The sequence below is a fragment of the Copadichromis virginalis genome, linkage group LG17 (assembly GCF_057382275.1).
Source record: "Copadichromis virginalis isolate Kocher_CV1m ecotype Utaka linkage group LG17, C_Virginalis_male_GT1.1, whole genome shotgun sequence".
Lineage (NCBI taxonomy): Eukaryota > Metazoa > Chordata > Actinopteri > Cichliformes > Cichlidae > Copadichromis > Copadichromis virginalis.
Genome location: NC_140634.1, coordinates 32184120 through 32205875, shown reverse-complemented (window position 1 = coordinate 32205875; position 21756 = coordinate 32184120). Strand labels below are relative to the sequence as shown.

The window sequence follows — 21756 nt, the reverse complement described above, 5'->3', positions numbered from 1 at the left end:
ACAGAAAACAGGGTGCTGCAGAAACACCCCCCCCCCCAAAAAATGTATTGTGTTAGCCCTCTTTGCAGGATCAAAAAACAACAGATTTTCGTTACAGTTGAAAGATAGAGACTTGTACTTTCTGCGTACTTTGTTCTCTGTCTTTTTCTTCTCTCCACACATATGCACACATTACAGTGCTCCTGTTTACTATCAAAGTTCAACTCTTAGGCCAGCATTGTGATCAGCTGTATGGCTGGACCACAGTGGCCCGGAGAAAATGCTAACTAATTTCCTGCTGGGGTTCTTACCCATCACCACAGGCACCAACAAACACACGAATAAGGACATGCATACAAAGCACCCTACAGCCTTCCATAACTGTGGATTGGATTTTATTCAGGGGACCCCATTAATTCCTTATGGATGCTCATATTGATTCTGGGTGCCTCTGGTCTTGTTAATTCAGCTCAGCCCAGATGGGTTTTGATTCGGTTTGTGTTGCCTGAAGGTGACTGCTGCTTTTAAAGAAAAAAAGAAAAGGAAAAAAAGAGTGAACATAGCCAAGATAGATGCAGTAGATTTAGTAACCAAACGGAGGGGTAGGACAGAAAGAGAGAATATGAGAGAATGTGGTCGAAGCGAGAGATAAGGATAGAGAAACAAGAACAAAGAATATATCACATAAAGTCAGATATCGTGTGAGAAAGGAAGATAATGAACGTAGGATGTTATGTGGTTCCACTCTTTGAACTTTTTGATGAAAACAGAGAAAATGAATGTTACACTCAATTACTGATTTTCATCTTAATGCATCAAGGAGGTTTTCACTCTCTTCTTTTTTCATTAGCTCATTATGCTAATGAGTCATTACATAAAATCCGCTCAAAGAAAATGCAGTTGGGAGACCATTTGCATGCTTTTGAGCATTGGCACATATTTATGTCAGGGCAGGGATTGTATGCATGCATGTATTTTGTACATGCATGCAAGCATAAAGACCAGATGTAAGTATTCAAATATTCATCAGCAGCTTATGAACCTAAACATTAATCTGCAGTAACTAATAAGGCTGCAGCAGTAAGATAAGCTCAGAAAGCAGAGCTAAATGGTAGTATACACTGAAGACTAATAACTGTATGTGAAGCCAAAAGTAGAGACTTATAAGTAAATTAAACATGTCAAGGCTCAACACATGGTTGTGTGACTAGTCGGAAAGAGGATAAAGTCTATTTTGTCCCCACCAGACACTTTCTTGCCTTTCCTGTATACACAGAAATGCCATTATCAGTGGTTCAGAAGATGTAAAGAAGGAACATGTTGTTCTTTCTTTGCTACCAGGGCGAGAATGGACTGAGAGGAGTTATTTGTCATTGTCATGCTGAGTGCCCCGTTGCCTGTCTACTGGTCAACCTGTCTTGCACAAAGATTTCATCTCTCATTTGGTCTCTCTTCATTCCTTTAAAGTTTCTCTTCATCTAAACTCTCTTTTTCGTTTTATTTCTTACCTGTTGTCTTTCTTTCATCTCTTTCTTCAGTCCTTCTGGAGCCAACCGCTGCCCACTTTCCTCTACGTGCTTTGGTGCCATTATTGTAGATCTTGTTTCACCTGCATTATACATTTCTATTTTTCTGTCACCACTTGACTATTGGCTTTTTTATGGTGTACATGGAATATAATAGGACATAAATGGGCTATACAGAAGACAAAGCACAAACAGAAGCAAAAGCTGTGACAAATGGTGATGGCCTGGCACTGTGAAGACGACAGTAGGCACACGACTGGCTATACAGGTCAGGTGCCAGGCTTCCCTATTAGAACAGACTCAAGGCGAGACTGCAGAATGATTATCATAAAGTCATTTAAGGCCATGAATAAGTTTCACATTTACCCAAAGCATCAAATGCCATTCACCACACAACCGTAGCATCTCGTACCTGAAGCATATGATTCCTTTTTTCAGTTCATGTGGGGTGATGGATGATACATGGCCTAAAGAAATCTACTTCTGTATGCTGTAACTTTATATCATTGCACACAAGTTTTTCCCTATAGCTCCCCGCTGATCTGTTATGAGAGGTAGACGCAGGTGGAATGTATGTTGCTATGGATTTCCATACCTTGATTGTTACCTAAAACGAGTCCCCTGGGAGTTAATGTGCTTTATCTTACTTCTAATATTCCTTCTCTCCCTTTTAAGCACATCTTTTCTTCTTCTTGTTCAGGTTTAGAAAAAGTTGGCCGTGACTCCAGTTATGAACAAGAGGGAAAGGTTCAGTTTGTGATGGATGCAGTGTATGCCATGGCCCACGCTCTGCACCGCATGCACCGGGAGCTCTGCTACGGATACCCAGGCCTCTGTCCACGGATGGCCAACAATATCGATGGTAAAGAGCTACTCAACCACATCCGCGCTGTCAACTTCAATGGTAAGTTTTCCACTTGGTTTAAATGTATAGGATCCAATATAATGCTGGGTTTTGTTTTTTTTCAACGATTGTAACCTTTTTCAGGTGCATATGCTTTTAAAAGCATTCTTATCCTAGTAAAAAAAAAAAAATTACATGCTGACCATTCAAACAAAATGCCTTAGATTATGCTAACCTTTTTTTTTTTAGTAAAAAAAAAAAAAAAAAAAAGATTATGCTAACCTCCAGTAATACTTACTGCAATTTATATGTGTGTGTGTGTGTGTGTGTGTGTGTGTGTGTGTGTGTGTGTGTGTGTGTGTGTGTGTGTGTATATATATATATATATATATATATATATATTGCACAAATATGACAAGTACCCTTCGGATATTCAGATACACATTTAAATCACACCACACTATCTTCTTCCCTGTGTTTTAAAGCTTGCATGTATAAATCATTTAAATTAATATCAGATATGAGTGTATTGACAATGAAATTAGAATATATAAAGAGAGATATAGGAGATTATGAACTCAGATCACCAACTTGCAAACATTTCAGCCTCTTTAAAATCATGAATGATACTCACTTTTATCTTAAGACTTATCCTTTAACATCTGCCTTGTGAAGAACTCAAATTAAATATAAATTAATTCAGAAATGTAAATATATTTATATAAATATAAATACAAATTTAATTTGCATTGTTATTCTTGATATAGGTAAGCATTTGGGACAGAGAAAAAATACATCTCTGAGCAAAGTAAAATCAATCAGCTCTTTTATTACTTCCTTTTTCTTCTAGAGTTTCTGAATTGAATCTAAAAACAGGCTCTCTTTAGTGGAACATGAACTCCTGTCTCCTGGTCAAAGTGCTTGTGGATTTATGTACATTCGTCCGATCTGTTCCACGGCACAGATTTCTTGAGAGTTAAAATCCTTGTTCCTGTCGTTTTAATGCTTACATGGCTCATATTAGATGTTATTGATGTCACTGTTTCGTGGAATGACCTTTTCCTTTTCTAACTCTTGGGTGGGGGGGGTACCTTTTAAGTCAGTAAAAGGTTTAAACCACTTATGTCAAAATACATATTTCCATATTTTCCAAACATTTTCTGTTTAATTGTCTCCAGTTCCTCCGTGTGTATTGTCTCACTTCCATGCAAATCTTGCCACAGCAATGCTGCACACAAGTGGTTGCTTATCCATAGCTGCCCTAATGTGACATTAGGCTAAAGCCCTGAGGGCTGTATTATGAAGTGGGATTAATTGATTAGTGAGGTATGTTGAACTTAAAGCCAGAGTTTTCAGTGTCACACCGGTGGCTCACTTTGGGCTGTCTTTGTGCCTTGCTGGATCACCATGGTAACTTATGCTGAACACACAACCTGTTTGGGAGCAGGTTATTTTCAGGGCTTCAGTTTAAAATCATTTGGAACCTCTATGCTATCACAAATTCTTACAAAAACCACTGAATGGTTCTCAAGAACGCATACATTCAGCTGGTGTGGCAGAAAATTTATAAATGTTACAAGCACAGATTAGACAACTGACCAGTTATAGTTGTAGGCTGTTTATTAATGACAATATAAAATCATTCCAATTAATTTCACTTTGATCTAGTGAAAAGCTAACACAATTTCCACATTTCGTTCATGATGCTGTCAGAACTGAACAGACCCGTCATGTGGTGGTTAAAGCGGTAAAGATTAGGACCCAAAATGCAGACTTGCAGGTGGAACTACAATCAGCACAGTTTTATTGCTGGATTATGAAATTAAAAATAAATAATAAATAAATAAAAACAAACTGGAAGGAACTAGAAAACTAAACTAACAGCAACCTGGGGAACACAGCTGGACACAATCTAACAGATGAGACGGGACAAAACTAAATATAATGCATACAGGACAGGAGACTGTCAAAGTAAAACAGGAAGTAGAAGAAATTGAGATGCAGACTGACTATATACAGGAAACAGAGGGAGGAGAGAGTGAGGGCAAAAGAGCAAGGGATGAGAGGAGACATGACTGAGAGAACAGGCAACTAAACTTGGAGACTGATGGGCAAACAAACATGAAGACAAGACTTACTTAACTGGGAGACACTGAGGTAAGGAAACAGAGAAGAGACAAAGACATGAACGGGACCAATTGGCAACCAAGACACCCCAAATTAGAATTATACGGAGAAACACACGGATGAGGGAGAACGCGACACAGAACTGAGGGAGACGCGCACATAAATACACAGAGGGTTAACGAGGGAAGTGGGAGCACACGGGGAACACAGCTGACACAGATAATCGTAACGAGACAGGGCAGGAGTGAACACAAAATGACGCATACTGACGAGAGACTGTCAAAGTAAAACAGGAAGTATCCAGAGGTTCAGACAGGAGGAGAGAGAGAGAGAGAGCACAGACAAAACGGGCTGGGGAAAACATTGAATGAAACCCAAGGAGGGGAGACGAGGGCTCACAGATACACAGAGGGGCACACAGGGCATAAAAGTCACAAGGGGAAGTCAAGGAACAACTTAACAGAACATCCTAGAAACCAGAATAAAACACAAAACACACGAAAACTAAGAATACTGGGCCAACATGGCCCAGGATCATGACAGCATCATGATTTTATTTGTTATATAAGTTTTTTTTTTTTTTTTTTAAATAACCTGTTCCTTTGACAATATCTCTGATTGGAGTAGGCAATGCTCAATTGACCCATTTTGTGTGGAAGAAAGAGAGTTAAATGATGCATGAAACGTCCACTTTTATGCTTATTTCCAGAAGCAGGAGACCTGAATTAGCAAAGCTTCTGCTGCAGTTTTAGACTTTGTCAAGCCAGAAAATGCAAAGAAGGCCTGGCTATCCTGAGTTTACGTTGTAGAAATACCCTTCTGATGTGTGGCACCGGTGTAACCCTTAAATTTTAGTTAAAATGAACTTAGTCTAGGGCTGTAGCCCAGTGTAACACTAAGCTTATCAGCAAATTTGTAAACTTTCTGATAGACCACATCATTTACGAGATTCGTTTACCATGTAAGGTAGATTATTGTATTATTGATACGTTATAGCTAGTCAACATCAGGTTTTGAATAGTGTGTTAATCCTTTTGTGTAAACATTTGGACAGTATCACATTTTTAATAAATTGTAGACACATTACAGTATTTTTTACCCAACTTGACTCAACAAATTCATATTTTAACAATGCTAAACGAAACGTCTAATTTGTCCTTATCAAAGAACATGTCACATTACCTCTCACACCTAACATTAGATTCAGTTTGTGTTTTCTCAAAACATGTAATCTTTTTACATTTTGCTTTTTTGCGAATAGCCTTGTATCACTTTGTACTGCTCAGTAATTTCCCCTCTCTCTTTCTCTTTGCATGACTTCCTCAAGTGTTGACAAATTTTAAGTGGATAAAAAAAACCCCAAAACACATTTGCTCATTTCAAAGTAGCATCAGACACCTCATTTGAATATTCTACTATTAATCTCCATTCCTCTCCCTGATGCGCCTGTACCTGCTTCTCTGTCAGCCTTTTCATTTCCTGTGTTCCTTCGTCCAGCATTGTGTGGAATACATAATGTCTGTGAAAGCAAGAGGCAGAGTGAGACTGGTTGCATTGTGAGGTTTACAAGAATGCTTTTCTGATTTAGAGGAACGATTAAAATTGCTTGAATATGTCTGTATAGGAATGTACCCAAAATATGTATCAGTGTTTGATGCTTCCTGCTCTGTCGGTGTCTGCCCTTGCTAAAAGTGTCAGAAATAAATTCACAGGCAGGCAATGATTGCTGTTTCATACAGCAGCGGCAGATTTGCGCTCAAGTGAGTTTCTCAGTTATTGTTGGCCTGGAGGGTAGAGAAATCCTCCCATAACTACAAGGTCGCAAACTTTATCCCCAGATGAATCACCGAATCCTTCTCGCTTAGTAAAAGTTGGCCCAGACAGAATGAGCTGTAAGTGATCCTGACCAGACATTGAGACGGAATAAAATTTTTTTAGATAAGATGGAGCTGAAATGATATGGGAATACAAGCTTGTATTAGAGCTATTAAATTCTTTCATTAGCCTCTGACACTTTGTAGATGGCACTACAGAAAGTTATGGGTAACAGTGGCAATTATAATAAATTATAATGCAATTAATTTACAGCTGTGTTATCCTTTTAAGGTCACATGCTGCATCCATAAAAGTGAGAACGCTACAAATGTATAATTTACTGATGAAATAGGGGAATACTTAAACTAAAAACAGACTTTAAATAACTAATAATTTACTCCAGACACACCTCTACCCTCCAGTATTTTGAAAAGGAAGAAAAAAAAAGAAAATTTGAAGGAGTAATATAGAAAGAGTGCACTTGAATGCTTGAATTGAGGCATGACATGATTACAGAAAATAAAAAAAATTAATAGGTGGAATCAATCAATTTGCCAGTGTCTGGGTTATGCGAAGATGGGAATTAAACACCTACACGCTTACCAGCCACATCATTTGATTCATCTGTTTAACTGTCTGGTTAGTGCAAATATCTAAGCAGCCAATCAAATGGCAGCAACTGAATGCATTTCGGCATGTAGACACAGTTAAGATGACCTGCTGATGTTGAAAAACAGCATTAAAATGGTGAAGAACGGTGATTTAAGGGACTTTGAATGTAGCTTGGTTGTCTGAGTATTGGAGAATAGGTATGCAACAATAACTCAAATAACCACTAGTTACAGTTAAGGTATGCAGAAGAGCATCTCTGAACACACAACACATCGAACCTTGAAGCAGATGTGCTACAGCAACAGAAGACCACACTGTGTCCTGCTCTTCCAACTAAATCAGGAAACTGAGTCCAGATTTCACATGGGCTCATCAAGACTGAAAAATGTTGACTGATCTGGTGAGTCTCGACTTTCTGCTGTGACGTATGAATGATAGGGTCAGAATTTTGTGTAAACAAGATGAAAGCAGGGTTCCATCCTGGCTTATCAGAGCCACTGATACCATCCTTGGTATCAGTGGTTCAGGCTGCTAGTGGTGGTGTAATGGACCGCCATCCCCGGAAAAAAGAAAGTTGATCACTTTTTCTGTCAGTCTGTTTTCCCACTGTAAGTACTTGAGTTTGATTTTTAAAAAACTAATGAGTTTCATTTGCTGGGTGGTTGTTTGTAGTAAGTGGATCTGCTGGGGTTGTTCACATCTGGTCAGATGCCTTGAAGAAATGAAGCTTCTTCTGGCTACTTTTTTGTGTGTGTGTATTTTTATGAGTGTGTCTGGATACATTTGTGTTTTCTGATTAAAAACAGTTTCATTATTAGTGTGGTTAGGGTCACCATTACACTGATAACCCTTAAGGAGAAATGTGGGAAAAACTGAAGGCCTGCGTGTGTCTTGCCTGTGTTAATTGCACATCATGGGCATGGAGGAGAATAAGCTAGAGGTGATGATGGAGCATGGATTTTCTTTCTTGTTGCTCCTTATGGATCCATATCCATTTGCCTTTTGAGCAGCTACATGACAAAATGAGAGAGAGAATGGGCTGCTTTCTGACCAACTGAAAACCAGTTTGGTTGTTGCTGTTGCTGTAGAACCACAGAATCAATGTAGAAAACCAGTGCACTTCAACTTCAGCAAAAAGCCAACCGTTTAGCAACCTCTTCATTCAATTTGAGTACAGCCTTAACAGAATTTCGGCAGATGTCCATGTTAACACTAAAAATCAAGTTTTTTTTTAATGGCCAGAGGACAAACTCTTTTTTTCTCTCATTTGTTCTCATGGGTTCTGTACACATCCACTCATGAAGGTGATGATTCCATTCGCATCAGAGTGGCATGGGCTTTTTTTTAAGGCTTTAATCTAGCTAAAAAGGTGATGAAGAGGACTCTTGTCCTGTTGGATCTACACAGGTATATCTTGAATTCATATCTTTCATACCTTGTGACCTTTCAATGGGTATATGCTATGTTATCAATTTGAAACAAAAACACAGCCATGAAAGCTGAGATGAAAATGAAAGAAGTAAATGGACTGGTACTTACGTAGTGTTTTTCGACTGATTTGAGCACTCAATTCACTTTCTTAATGCAAGTCCCAGTGACCCATTCCTTAAAGTGTTTTTGTTTAATACCAAAGCACTTTTAACTTAATGCTGATAGAATCCCACCCCAATGGATGCATCAGGGCGAACTTGTCGTGTAGTATCTTGCCTAGGATACTTTGACATGCAAGCTAGAGGAACCAAGATCAAGACAGACCTGCTGATTAGTTGATTCCCCGCTCTACCTCCTAAGTTACAGCCATATATACACCTCATTCTATTAAGAATCTCAACTTAAAAAGTTTGTTTTTTATTTTGAAAGGTAATTCATTCCAAAGTTTTATAGGACAGTATTTAAAGTTTTTTTCGCCGTGTTTTGGCCTTTGCAATAGCATATGACAAATCACGTCTACCTGATGTGATTTGTCATATGTAATCTGTCTGCCTCACACATGATTGATTATGGCAGCTGGAGTGCCATGTTAACTGAATAATTTGTTATACATGGTTAAACATGGTTGCCTAGTCTAAGCAGTATCTTATACTATCATCACTTGGCATTGTGGCAGAAACAAAAAGCCACAATGTTTTCTTTTATACATTCTTGCAGAGATGACGTATGGTTTATGGTGGCAATTGAATAAAATTATAATAATAATAATAATGGATTGCATTTATATAGCGCTTTTCGGAACCCCTCAAAGCGCTTTACAATACCACTATTCATTCACTCTCACATTCATTATGTTACTGCATTTGTATTTTGAGAAGAGGTCACCTCAGGATGCAGGAATACAGTAAACAGCAGTATGCTTATTGCTCATCTTTTTTCACCTAGAAAAAAGCCCATAACACTATCCACACAAGTCAAAGTCATCCACTTTCTTACTTTCTCAGTTTCTCATGCCATCAGGATTTCTGAACACCTCAAATTTTTAACATGATATTGCCCAGATGTAGCTCCAAGCCACTTTAACACAGCAAGACTGATTTTTCATGTAGTGATTTGCACATTTGCCTTACAAAGGAAAGAGCCTTGGTTCACTCCCAGGAAGAGGCACAAATCCCTTTGGGGTTGTGTCAGGAAGGCCATGGTGTAACAAATCAAACGCGTGGCACTGTCGTGAACCCTTTTTAACAAGGCTGCAGCCAGAAGTATTATTGAGTTTGATTACATACTATTATATAAAAACAGTGTTTGCTTGACCTTGCCGGAAAATCATTTGCTACTATTTTGCACTATTTGCATTGCAGAGAAAAGCTCATGCAGATAAACAGAGGTAAATGCACACATACAGTACTGTGCAAAAGTTTTAGGCAGGTCAGAAAATGCTGTAAACAAAGAATGCTTTAAAAAATGGAAGTGTTTATCATTTATTTTCATCATCAATTAACAAAATGCAGTGAATGAACAAAAGTGAAATCTAAATCAAACCAATATTTGGTCTGACCACCCTTTGCTTTCAAAACAGCATCAATTCTTCTAGGTACACTTGCACACAGTTTTTGAAGGAACTCGGCTGGTAGATTATTCCAAACATCTTGGAGAACTAACCACAGATCTTCTGTGGATGCAGGCTACCTCACATCCTTCTGTCTCATCATTTAATCTCAAACACACTCGATGATTTTGAGATTAGGGCTCTGTGTGGGGCCATACCATCACTTCCAGTAATTTGTATTTTTCTGAAGATAGTTCTTAGTGACTTTGGCTGTATGTTTGGGGTCATTGTCCTGCTGCAGAATACACTTGGGGCCAAAAAACAATCATTTATATTTCTGAAAGCATTCTTTGTTTACAGCATCCCCCCTCCCACCCACACCCACACCTGCCTAAAACTTTTGCACAGTACTGTATATCACAGATTTTATGCATAATGAAAACTAAGGCAACTTGTACAGTTTTGATCCAAGGCACAAAAATAAAATATTAAACTGAAATAAATTTAGGAACGTCAGGAAAACAAAATGAGTTGGTTTGTTTGATTGTTTCACTTCATGTTGAGAACTTAACTCAGACCAGGTCAAAGTATTAACAGATCCAGATATACATACATTTACTTGCTTTTACTTCTACTGGCTTTGTTACTTGTAAGTACTCCCCCAGAAAAGCATTTCAGATGACGTCCTTTCTAATGCTTCTTTCTCCATCACACTCTCTTTTGTCCCTTCTTTGCTCTTCTGTTTCATTCTTTCCTTTTTAGCATACTTTCATTTGTTTGTGCTTCACTGTTATTGTCCTCTTTTCACCAACTCTATTTTTCTTTCTTTTCCCCCAGCTTTCTGTTTGACTCTCTGTTACTCTTCTGTACTCTGCACTCCTACCACTCGTACACCCTAAAGCCATTAAGTCATCAACTCATGGCACTATAGGCTTTATAAAGTCTTTGTTTGTTCCTAGGATTTGTTATCCACAAATTGTAAGGAAAATGTATTAAGTTTCATCAAAACAAATGTTTATTTTGAAACAAGTACACAATTATATATGTAGTCTGACTCGCTCTGTGTCAAGCATACTGCTTTGTTTGTTTGCTAAGCTGGGAGCAATATACCATGTTTAACCATCAGTATGATTATTATTGCTTCTCTTTCCTTCAGCTCACATTTTACATTTCATCGGCAGATTTTCAGTGAAACTTTACTTATTTCAAAGCACCCACGTTTATGTTCAAACACAGAATTTGATTTGGGAATAAAATGTTATTCTGTTCATGACCATATGTGCTCTCTTTCAGACTGAGTGGTTTAAGGCTAAATGCAATTTGGATATGGCTCACAAACAATATGGGGTGGGTGAGAAAAAGGGATAAGAATTGTGATTCTTACTGAATACATACAAATAAAACACTGCGCTACCAATATATATATCGTTATGTGTATATATATATTCTTATTCTATCTATTTTGTGTCAAAGACCGGTTCAATATAATATTTTTCAATTTACATTTCTTGATAATCTTTAATTTTTCCGATCGTCATCAAACCAGTTTGCTTAACTGTTACTTGTACGGACAATAGCATGACAAAGAGCCAAAATCAAGTGTTTCCTCCTGTAAATCAAGAATTGTTTTCAATAAAAAACTAATTCTCAACACCAAGAACTGAATTAAATTGAACTGAACTGTGAGATTTACAATTATTCCCACCTCTAGTAGGGAAAAGAAGGGCCTATTTTTGTCCTTTACACAAGTTTATATGTGGATGTGTTTTTCATGCAAGGTAACTCTCATTGTGATCTTCACTATGTGTGGTTATATTCCATGCAGAGAGACAAGATGGACTTTCACAACTGAACTGGCTTGCACTAATTAGAGGGGCTTGACTTTCATATGAAGAACTCTATACCTGGCTGAACAGCCTTGAGGAGAAAGAGAGAAGGATAAAAAAGGGAAGGTTTTGGTTAATGACATTACAAAAGGAACTGGCTTGGGGGATGAAGGCCACCTGTTATGAGAGAAAGAGTACTTGTATTATTCTGGAGAACTAGCTTCCCTATACATGATGAACTTGAACAGTCACAAATGATCTTGGAATAAGAAAGAGGGAGCAAAGGAGTCAGAAGAGCTTATCCCAGTAGAAAGTCTATTAGGGCTATATGACCTTGAAGGGATATAGGAGAAAGAAGATATGGAAAACAGACAAGAGTAGAGGTTGAAGAGAAAGTGAATCAGAGAGATGAATGGGGTAAAAAAAGATGGAGAGCTTGCTGAAAAGCAGAAAAGGCAAAGAGAGTGCAAAAGACAATGAGAAAAGGGCAGTGCTTTAGGGCGGATAAGACAGATAAAAGAAAGATGAACTTTGCTTGGTCAATAACAGCTTTGGGTAGAAGAAAACAGCGAAATAAGAGTCATCTTCAGTCTATCCATGGGGCAAGGAAGAAAAATGGATGGAAATCCAGGGCATAGTAAAAGTAAAAAAAATACCCCAAAAACAAACTTTTTTTTTTCTTTTTACTTTAGGGGCTGCGTAAAATGACCTTCAAGATGAGCTGACAGTGATATATCAAATTTATGTTCAGCTCGTAGACTTGGATAGAAAAGAAACTGTAAAAGACAAAGAGAAGCATGAATTTAAAGTTAAACTGAATATGACATTAGAAATGACAAGAGAACAAAAAGAGAGAAACATGGAACATGCTAAACATATAATGGCAAATATGCCAAATTTTCTTTGGTTAGGGCAACCATAAGAAGGGAAGAATGCATAGGGAACTGTCCTGGTTTATTATTCAAACTTCAAGTAAGTGGAAGGGGAGAATAATAAGAAAAAGGTAATGCCCTTTCAATCCCCATAAAATCAGTGATATATTTAACAACAACCTTTTTATCCGCATCTACCTGATGTTGATTCTTTATTGTCAGTTTAATACCTCAACAGCTGTTTTTCAGGTATTCTTAAACCCTTTCCCCATCTTTTAGGTCTGTTTATTCCTAAATTTTTAATGGAGACAAAATCTTTTGGATGTAGTACAATATTGAGTGAGAACACTATAACCAGCAGCTGTGAACGGCTGCAATATAATCCCAGGAGGAAACTGTCCATAGCAAATTTAAAGTGCTTGTTTTTTTCCACTGACAAGCTCAGATTTGTATTGACTGTTTTTAAGTTTATCACCCTTTGCTTTTACATGTATTGATGTCAAGTTGGCCAAGTTCTAAGTTTAGAATTGTGTTGTCCTCCCTCTATCGCCAATGTTGGAAAAGCATTCTTCAGAATTATGGGTTTTAGTACAGAATTTATTTTCCTAATTCCTTGGCTCTAGTTATCCTGGTCAAAACAGTCACTCAAATATAAGAGTCTGGCAAAGTGTATGTGTGGACCGGAGGGCTTCCATTATTTGTAGCTCAGCTAGACACAGTTTCAGCCTAAAAATACTCTCTGAAAGGTTTTAATAATCATATTGCCACAATTAAGAAATGGTCACCTGTAAACCAATAAAATCTTTTTATTTATTTCTTAACATATTTGTACTCCATCTCTGCAATATTCCTATGTTCCTACCCCAAATAGCTCTCTCCAACTCCAAAACGCTGATAAAACTTTTAAGACTTCTCACTAAGTGAGACGTCTCTTAGATGTGAGATGCGTCTTTATAGCTAGAATGACAATCGGATCCTTTCAGAATCCTCTCAGTGGCAAAAACATTGCTTCTAGTTGCTTTGTTTTTTCTGCAATCACAATCATTTCGACAGTACATAGATCAACCGGTAAATTGGTAGCTTCACTTTCATGGTCACCACAATAGACCAGTTGAGTGTCCACATCACTGCTGATGCCATACCAATCTGTCTATCCCCCATTCCATTCTCCTCTCAACCATGAACAAAACCCTGAGATTCTTAAAGTCCTCCATAATGAGTTTAGCACAACTCTCAGTCTCAAGCTAGGACTCCTTCCTCACCACAGAGGTGACTTTGCAAGTCCCAAAAGCCAGTTTCAGTAGCTGGAAATTGGAACACCAAGGCCTCCATCCTTCATGTCATCCACATTCTCCAGACCCCTACATCCTCTGGCATCCTGGGCAATGGTTCCAGTATGGATCAGTGGATCAGTTTTAGGCTGGTTGCGCCCACTGGGCTAAGAATACTCCCAGTCAGCATTACCCACTGTTACTATTACTATTATTCCCATTGAGGTCTCTTGAATTGCACCTGGTTAAATTGTTCTGGTATCTTGAGTTAGTAAATACTCTTTATAGCAGGAGTGTAAAGATCCTTTTAGTTAAAAGGCTACAGAAATGTAACTTCATGCAATTAATTATGCACAATGTAACATAGGTAATCATTTATGAAATTATGTAATCTGTGAACACACCACCACCTTTAGATGTTTAGATTTTTTTACAAGACTTATAGTCTTATTAAATTATCTTATTTCTCTAAAGAACGTAACTCAACAGCTACAGTAGCTCTGTCTAAATTTGGAAAGTCAAGCGCACCAACAAAGCTGTTGAGTCATGGGATGTACTTAGTGCTTCACTCTATATAGACTCCTCAGGTCCAAACATAATCTCATACTTACTACCTGCTGTCCACTTACAAGCAGCAGGTAGTAAGTAGAAGATTATTTGCACATTTTCCAAGTGTTTACAGGTAGTGTCATGGTAGCTCCATAGTGTAATGGTTTACACATTCCCTTAGCAAGGGTAAACTCCCTAGTTTATCCCCAATTGGGATTTGTTTCAGGAAGGGCATCCCATGGAAAAATCTGTCAACTTTACTGGAGTTACCTACTGTGGTGACCTCTTGCGATTGAAGAAGCAGCTGGAAGTACCTATTGTACAGGTAGTGTCACCTTGCCTGCTGTAGAAGAGCTCTCTTACAGTGCTTATTTATTGTTTGGTGAAGCCATATGCAGTATATAGTTGGCCGTTGAATAATGTCAGTGTAAACTGTGAGAGACAAATGGGCAAAACAGCCATCGTATAAAGTAGACCTTGTTCAGCTACTGTGTATCTATAGGCTGTGCATATAAAAGCATTTTCTATCCTCTTGCTATTGTTTTCAATATTATACATTACCCCTTTCTTTTGCAATGAGCTAAGTTCTGAAAGAGGATCATTAGCTGAATATAATTTTAGATAAGAGGAGTGAGTAAGAATAGGTAGAAACTAAGTAGGTATAAAAGCAATCATACAGAGAGCCCAAATCAGTGCAGCAAAGAGGCAAATATACACTCACATGGGCACAAAAACAAACCACTATTGGAAATACATTTAATTCAGAAAAATAAGAGGCAAGGATAATAGAGTAATCATTTTTGTTAATTAATTAATTTGTTAATTATTACTACTATTATGCAGGTCTGTTGGACAGGACGATGCAAACCCATCTAATCAGTTTTATTACTCCCATACCCATTTGGCCTGTGGGTGCTCTCCTCTACCTTGGAAGGCTTAGTAGGTTGGTTATCATCCATTGCAATCAGTGATAAAGGGTGAGCAGCACAGATTATACTTCTAGCAGTCATGTGAAGAAGAACACTTACATTGTCTGCTGATAAATGCTAGCAAATGTAGCTTTGTAATATGTGCTTTACATCATAAAAAGGGCATATTTTTATGACATTTATTGATTGAATTGAATTGATATACCTTTATTAGTCCCACAAGGGGAAATTTCATAAGGCTGCCGACCTATTGCACGCAATGGCGGCGCCATCTTACCCTCCGACCATACATACATTACACAAAACATCACATGGAGAAGACAGGTCAGAGAGGTATAACAATGGAAAATGCACCACATGAGGAAAGATAAGGAGAAAAAAATAACTCCCCCCAGACTGAGCTCCAACAGGGAGATCAGTTTGAGAACAGAAAAAAACACCTCTGCACATAGCACATGAAAAAACTCTTAATACATCAAAGAAACACATGACAAGCCACAGGGGTGGGTAAAGGGTGAGAGACAGCCGAATTAGACAGTACATCCGGGCCTGCGTGCGCTGGTCTCCTTGATCCACCGTCAGCATCGGAAGGGGGGGATGAGTGTGTGCATATCAGTGTATATGTATGTTTGTGCGTGTCCAGAGTTCAGCTGAGACAGTGTCCTTCGCCCTGCTAGGCTAAGTAAACGGTCTTCCAGCCAACCCAGGTGGCCTTGCATGGAATAGGAAGGAACAGACTAAACACAGTCGTTATCAGGGTGTTGTTGTTCAGCTCCAGCCTTGAGACCGCAGCTGGTGCCAAATGGGTATCCGCATGAAGTGATGGTGGTTTTTACTTTAGTGCGAACAGCTCATATGAATTTCAAAGCAGTTCTACAGTCCAACACTGGTCTCTCAATCTCCCATTGGAAAGCCATGAGCTTCGCCATACTTGCGTTCTGTGATGTTGTCATTTCTTTTGCTCAAGGAGCCGATTCTGAGAACTCACGGCAGTGTGCCTCCCCGAGATGTCATCCAATTTGCGCCCAGAGATGTTATTCCGAGCTAGCCCTTCCGAGATGTATCCAGTCTGCAGTCAAAGATCTTATTCTGAGTATTCACAGCAGCCGTAGCCTTTCCAAGATCTTATCCGTGCTGCACTCAATGAGCCCATTTTGAGAAACTCACGCCTCTCCCATCATTCCAATCCCAGCGGGCAGCTCTGTGGGGGTTTGAACAGCCGGTTCCGCTTTCTTAATTCTTTGATAAGTCAGGGCCAAGCCAGCTCCGATCTGCCAGAACCCTGTTAACATGGTTCCGAATAGGTAGATATCTTCAGCACCAGTGTTGGTCAAGTTACTTGAAAAAAGTAATCAGTAATTACCGATTACTCCCCTGAAAAAGTAATCCCGTTACTTTACTGATTACTTATTTTCAGAAGTAATTAATTACTTAGTTACTTAGTTACTTTTTAAAAACACGATTTACAACCTGAATAGGTGATAAAGTGATAGATCTTTCAGCCCAATTCTACTTTTTCTGCATGATCCATCATACAAAATGTAATCAAATGGAAAAGTCTCTTTTTAAAACTTGTTTTATTAGTTTTAACTTTATGCATCAAGGAAAAATTTAATTATATGCAACATTTTCTGACTGGAAGAAATTTGTTTAACATTTAAACCTATTTTCTGCACATTCCAGCACATAAAATATTTTTGTGTGTGTTTACACTCACTCTTTCAAATAGATGCAAGTAAAACACAGCAGAAAATAAATAACATCAAAGACTAGTGGTCCTGTTGCTCTATTTTCACCTGTAAAGCAGGAGTAGGGTAGGCGGAGGGGTGCTCTGGTGCAGGTGTGCCGCAGCGGTCAGTGGAAGAATCCGCGAGTTTCTCTGTGAGTTTCCCATTACGCCGTAGCGCACTCGGTGCTTGCTTGGAAGTTTAGGGGTTTTTTTTCGCTTTAAAAAGAAGTCTTCTTCCCACGCACAATGGACGCTAATGTTTTTGTCACTTTTTATGGAATCAAACTCAAAGTAAGGTCCGTACTTCCACGCTTTAAACGCTGCACGCTCATACTCTCTCCCGCACTCAATATATGATGCACTGTTGATCTGCACACAGCTGTTGTCACGAACGTCGCACTCGCTTACGTCACTGTCATGAGACATTCTCGCAAAAAAGATCACGGTTTTAGTAACGCAGTAACGCAGCGTTCCTACGGGAAAGTAACGGTAATCTAATTACCGTTTTTGCAATAGTAATCCCTTACTTTACTCGTTACCTGAAAAAAACAATCAGATTACAGTAACGCGTCTCTGTTCAGCACTCAGGCTCACCCAAGCCCAAACTTCTCGTTGAGAAAGGGGTGTCAATTGCATTTAGGGACCAGTTGATCCAATCCATAATTCCTCTTTTAGGTTTTAGAGAACAGACTGTGAGAGAATGTTCCAGGGAAAAGTAATACAAAAATACAAGACTAGACAAGGACATAAGAGGCTAAGCAGGGAAGCTAAGGGAGAGGAAGAAGAGGAGAGGAGAAAAGTGCGACCGCCTTCGTCAAGAGCAAGAGCAGAAAAAGTTGTTTGTCTCTAAACCTAATTTAGCAAAACTCATGACTCTATGATTCCTGTGCCAGTGTTGAGAGTGGTATGGCCTGTCCTAGCCTCCATATATAAATTTCTTATATTTCTACCTTGGTTGGGCATGGCCAAAAAACTGTCCTTAAATATTATGATAAAAACCTCTTAGCTGGCAGAGGAGCCCAGGTATTGGTGAACTTTGCTGTAATCGTCTGAACACTTTTAGGCAACTTTTCTAGTCTTTGGGAGCTCTCTAGGCTTCTTCAGACATTTTGACTGATCCCCAACACCACTGGCTGAAGCCAAGACGTGAACCATAACGTTTCTGAAGAATATAACTTTATGGACCATGGTGAGATATGGTTGGGTTTTGGCTAATAGCTGGTTGGAGAGCAACTTGTTGGTAGAAAAACGCTGTTCTATGCTTATAAACTGTGTTACCATTGATATATTTCATAGTTACAAGAAAAGAAATGGGAACAGTTTTTTCAACAGGCTATTAGCAACAAAATGCCTAAAGATACAATGTAAAATGTGTTATTTTCTAGGTTGCCTGTTATGTGTAGACAAAATAAAGGTTCATCCCATTAAGTTAGATGTCTTTTTATATTTGGACAGTGCATGGGGCAATGCTAAGTGACTTTTGCAATGCTATACGTGTGTATGTTTGTGAGATTTTTGCCTTTTGAAATGCAAGTTAGTGTACAGGGTTAAACTGAAAAAAGGTTTTATATATTATAAAATTGTTTGACTGTAAAAAAGTCAAGCAGAGAGTTGAAACTGTAAGCAGTGTAGCTATAAGTAACACTTGAGCTCTCTCCTTGACTGTTTTCCTCTTTCTTCTGCCAAGTTTGTTAATGTAACTCCTTGTTTCTTGTTTTGTTTATTTCTCCTCTCTCCCGCTTTTATTCCCTGCAAATTGCATTTCTATCCCCGGCTCAGGCTGTTTTGTCTCTTTTGATCAGCTTAATATGGCCGGCTCCCACGGTTTTTATCGCTTTTCTTACTCTTCTCTCTTCCATTTTCTCAAAGGCTGCAGTGAATGCAGATGATGACACAAATATTGGCTCAGTAAATTAGTTTTTTGTAATTACGGGAGACTGCCGTACAAAAATATATGTATATATTTTCTTGTGCCCTGCATGTGTGCATCATTCGACATAAGTCATGAAAAACATGTCATTTCAGTAGAAAAGATTCTTACTGTATTTTATTTTAGCCAAAGTGTTTCATTGTTATTCACACGGAGAATCGTTTAGATCTGGATCCTCTTCAAACATGTTCCATTATCAGCTCTGTTTCCCTCAGACAAACTATCTCATGGTTGTTTTGCTTTTGCACAGACAAGGCGAGGTGATAACAGAGATGCTGAGAGGAGAGATGACTCCACGGGAAGGGATGGGTATAGCGTGCTTTGGAAATGCACAGAGGAAGGGGGAGGGGAGATAGTTGCTGTTGGATCAAACAGATTTAGAGGTAAAGAGTGACCAGATGGGATGAAATGATTGGCCACGAGGAAAGTTGTACAGCAAGTGGCTGCAAAAATGTCCGATTATGTGACAGAAAATTGGGAAAGGACAGAAAAAGAGTAGAAAAAAGCCATGAGAACTACTGTTTAACCAGCTGCTCTTTTACAGTCGCCTTCCCTGCGAAAATGTGAAAATGACAGTTTTTTTCTTCCATAACTTCAGGTTTCATCATTATTTTTCTTCTGTCATTTCTTATTCTCTTTTTGTGTTTCTTTCCCTGTCTGTCTGTGTCGTTTTCCCCTATTAGTGCTATCGATGCATAGCACACAGATGGGAGCCTGTTGGCAAAGAACACACACACAGACCTATGTTTTATTAATGCATGCTGCAGTGTAGCTTTTGCATCTTCCCTTCATATAAATTTAGTCTCTGGTATGAAGACTTGCTATTCTTCCTTGGTTCTTATTAAGTGTACCAGGCAAGACTTGAGGCTTTTTTACCAGCTCTTCTATTCTTTAATTTTTCTGCCATCTTTGCATCTATCTTAAGTTTAAGTAAAAAACATTTTGTATACTTTCTGTGTCCTTTTGCTGCACCACTTCCATCTGCCTCACCTACCGTTCTTTGCTCTTAAGTGGACTGATATCTCTCTGCAGCTGACTGTGAAGTAGACAGTATCGAGTACTTGTCAGCATGCCGGATCCGTCATGTTTTACCTTGTTCTTCCTCTATCATTAATTTTACTCTATCGTTTCTCCTTTGTATCTTTTTCTGTTTTTCTCTGACTGTTAACCCTTTAAGACCTACCATAGAACCAAGTCCGCCAGAGCTTACTTTATATTTTTACATGCTGTAGAGCCATTTTTGGGAGCATTTCAAGTTGCTATACATCAATACAACTGTTATAGCCCATATTTTAATAATATGTATACATTAAGTCCATAGTAACTACATTAATTGCAAAAAAGTGCAATAAACTACAAAAAAATTGAAAATCGTTTTTGTTTTTTTTATATATATTTCTACTTGGAGAAATTTAAGAGGCTTATCCCTCAAAACTTTAAATACAGAAAAGTTGCAAAAAATAGTTCACAACAACAGTAAATTTATTTTGAGTGTCTTCATAGTTTTATTTTTGAGATACAGCAATTTTTATATACTGCAGGAAAAACGAAAAACAATCCTATGATGCAAATTTGCAAAGAAAACAGCATGTGCATCAAAATAAACTATTTCCAGCAGTGCAATTCGAGTTCTAAGCATCCCAGAAACTATTCAGAAAAGCATAAAGTCAAACATGATTTATAAAAACACCAGTATAGGCTTTTAAGGCCTACAAGTAAAAAACTACATTTTACGCAAAAATGACGTCACTTCCGGTTTCGGGCAGGAAATGGCGGACATGCGATCGTTCGTGCTGACGTCTGTTTCAATGTGGGAAGTGTTATGAACAGCTGATGGGATCGGCAAAGCGTGTTTCTGGCATATTATATTTTTGTTCCTGCAAGCGCTTTTTATGCAATTTTTCCAAAGCTATATGTGGAAGGAAACCGTGACCTAGGACACGCTGATGGTATAAGATGTAAGTACAACTCCTCCGGTTTCATATGCAAAAAAAATTATTGTGCTCAGGTTCTAATAATTACACAAAACGGAGCGTGCCCGTAAAGGGTTAAGCTAGCCAAGGTTTCTTACTTTCACTCCTGTATTCCTTACCTTCATTTTTTGTCTTCTTTTCAGCTCTCTCAGATTTGTATGACTGACATTGAATATATTTGAATCTAGTGGAAACCAAATCATTTCTCCGTCTTCTTTCCTGTGCCAGTATTACTGATTCCCTCTTATTTCATCCCTTTCCCACCTCTGTTAGTGTATCTCTGTCTGCAAGCTCATTTCAGCCAAATTGAAATTCACATTGGCTTCTTTGAGTTCTTGGTTATTAGATATTTTATTAGATTACTGAAGTAAAAGGTCATGACCCATGATCTTCTTTTTAACAAATCTAGAGGGAAGTTGTAGTGTATTGTTGATACCCAGAGGGATAGCCTCCGACTCTGTGGGGAAGCTACAGAGCGCTGTTGCTGGCAGGCCTGGAAACAGTATTTTGCCATAGGACACTTTAGTTGGGCCTTTGTCATTTTAGATGTCTATCTGGTGCTGCGAGGCGACCTGCAGAGTTAAAATAAGCCCTGAAAAAATGTTTTCTTGCACATACGCACTCTTCCTGCCTTCAAGTAGAATTTTTACCTGTTCTCACTGTGCTCAAGCAGCACAATCGCAGCACCCAAATCCTCCTCCAAAAATGAAAGACTCAGACTTCAGAATTCAGTATTTTTCTCAATCACAGTAAGTGAAACAATGCATTATGTTACCTACATCTTCCCCCTGGCC

At 38.5% G+C, this 21756-nt stretch overlaps 1 protein-coding gene across 4 annotated transcripts in view; it reads left to right on the top strand.

Annotated features, from left to right (window-relative positions):
- The window catches only part of grm8a (glutamate receptor, metabotropic 8a), a 315961-nt gene that overhangs the window by 246795 nt on the left and 47410 nt on the right, over positions 1 to 21756 (top strand). For all 4 annotated transcript variants that reach the window (XM_085436399.1, XM_085436402.1, XM_085436400.1 and 1 more), the window contains exon 7: positions 2206 to 2409. In XM_085436399.1, coding sequence (XP_085292525.1) covers positions 2206 to 2409 — 204 coding nt within the window. The remainder of the gene's footprint in view (positions 1 to 2205; positions 2410 to 21756) is intronic.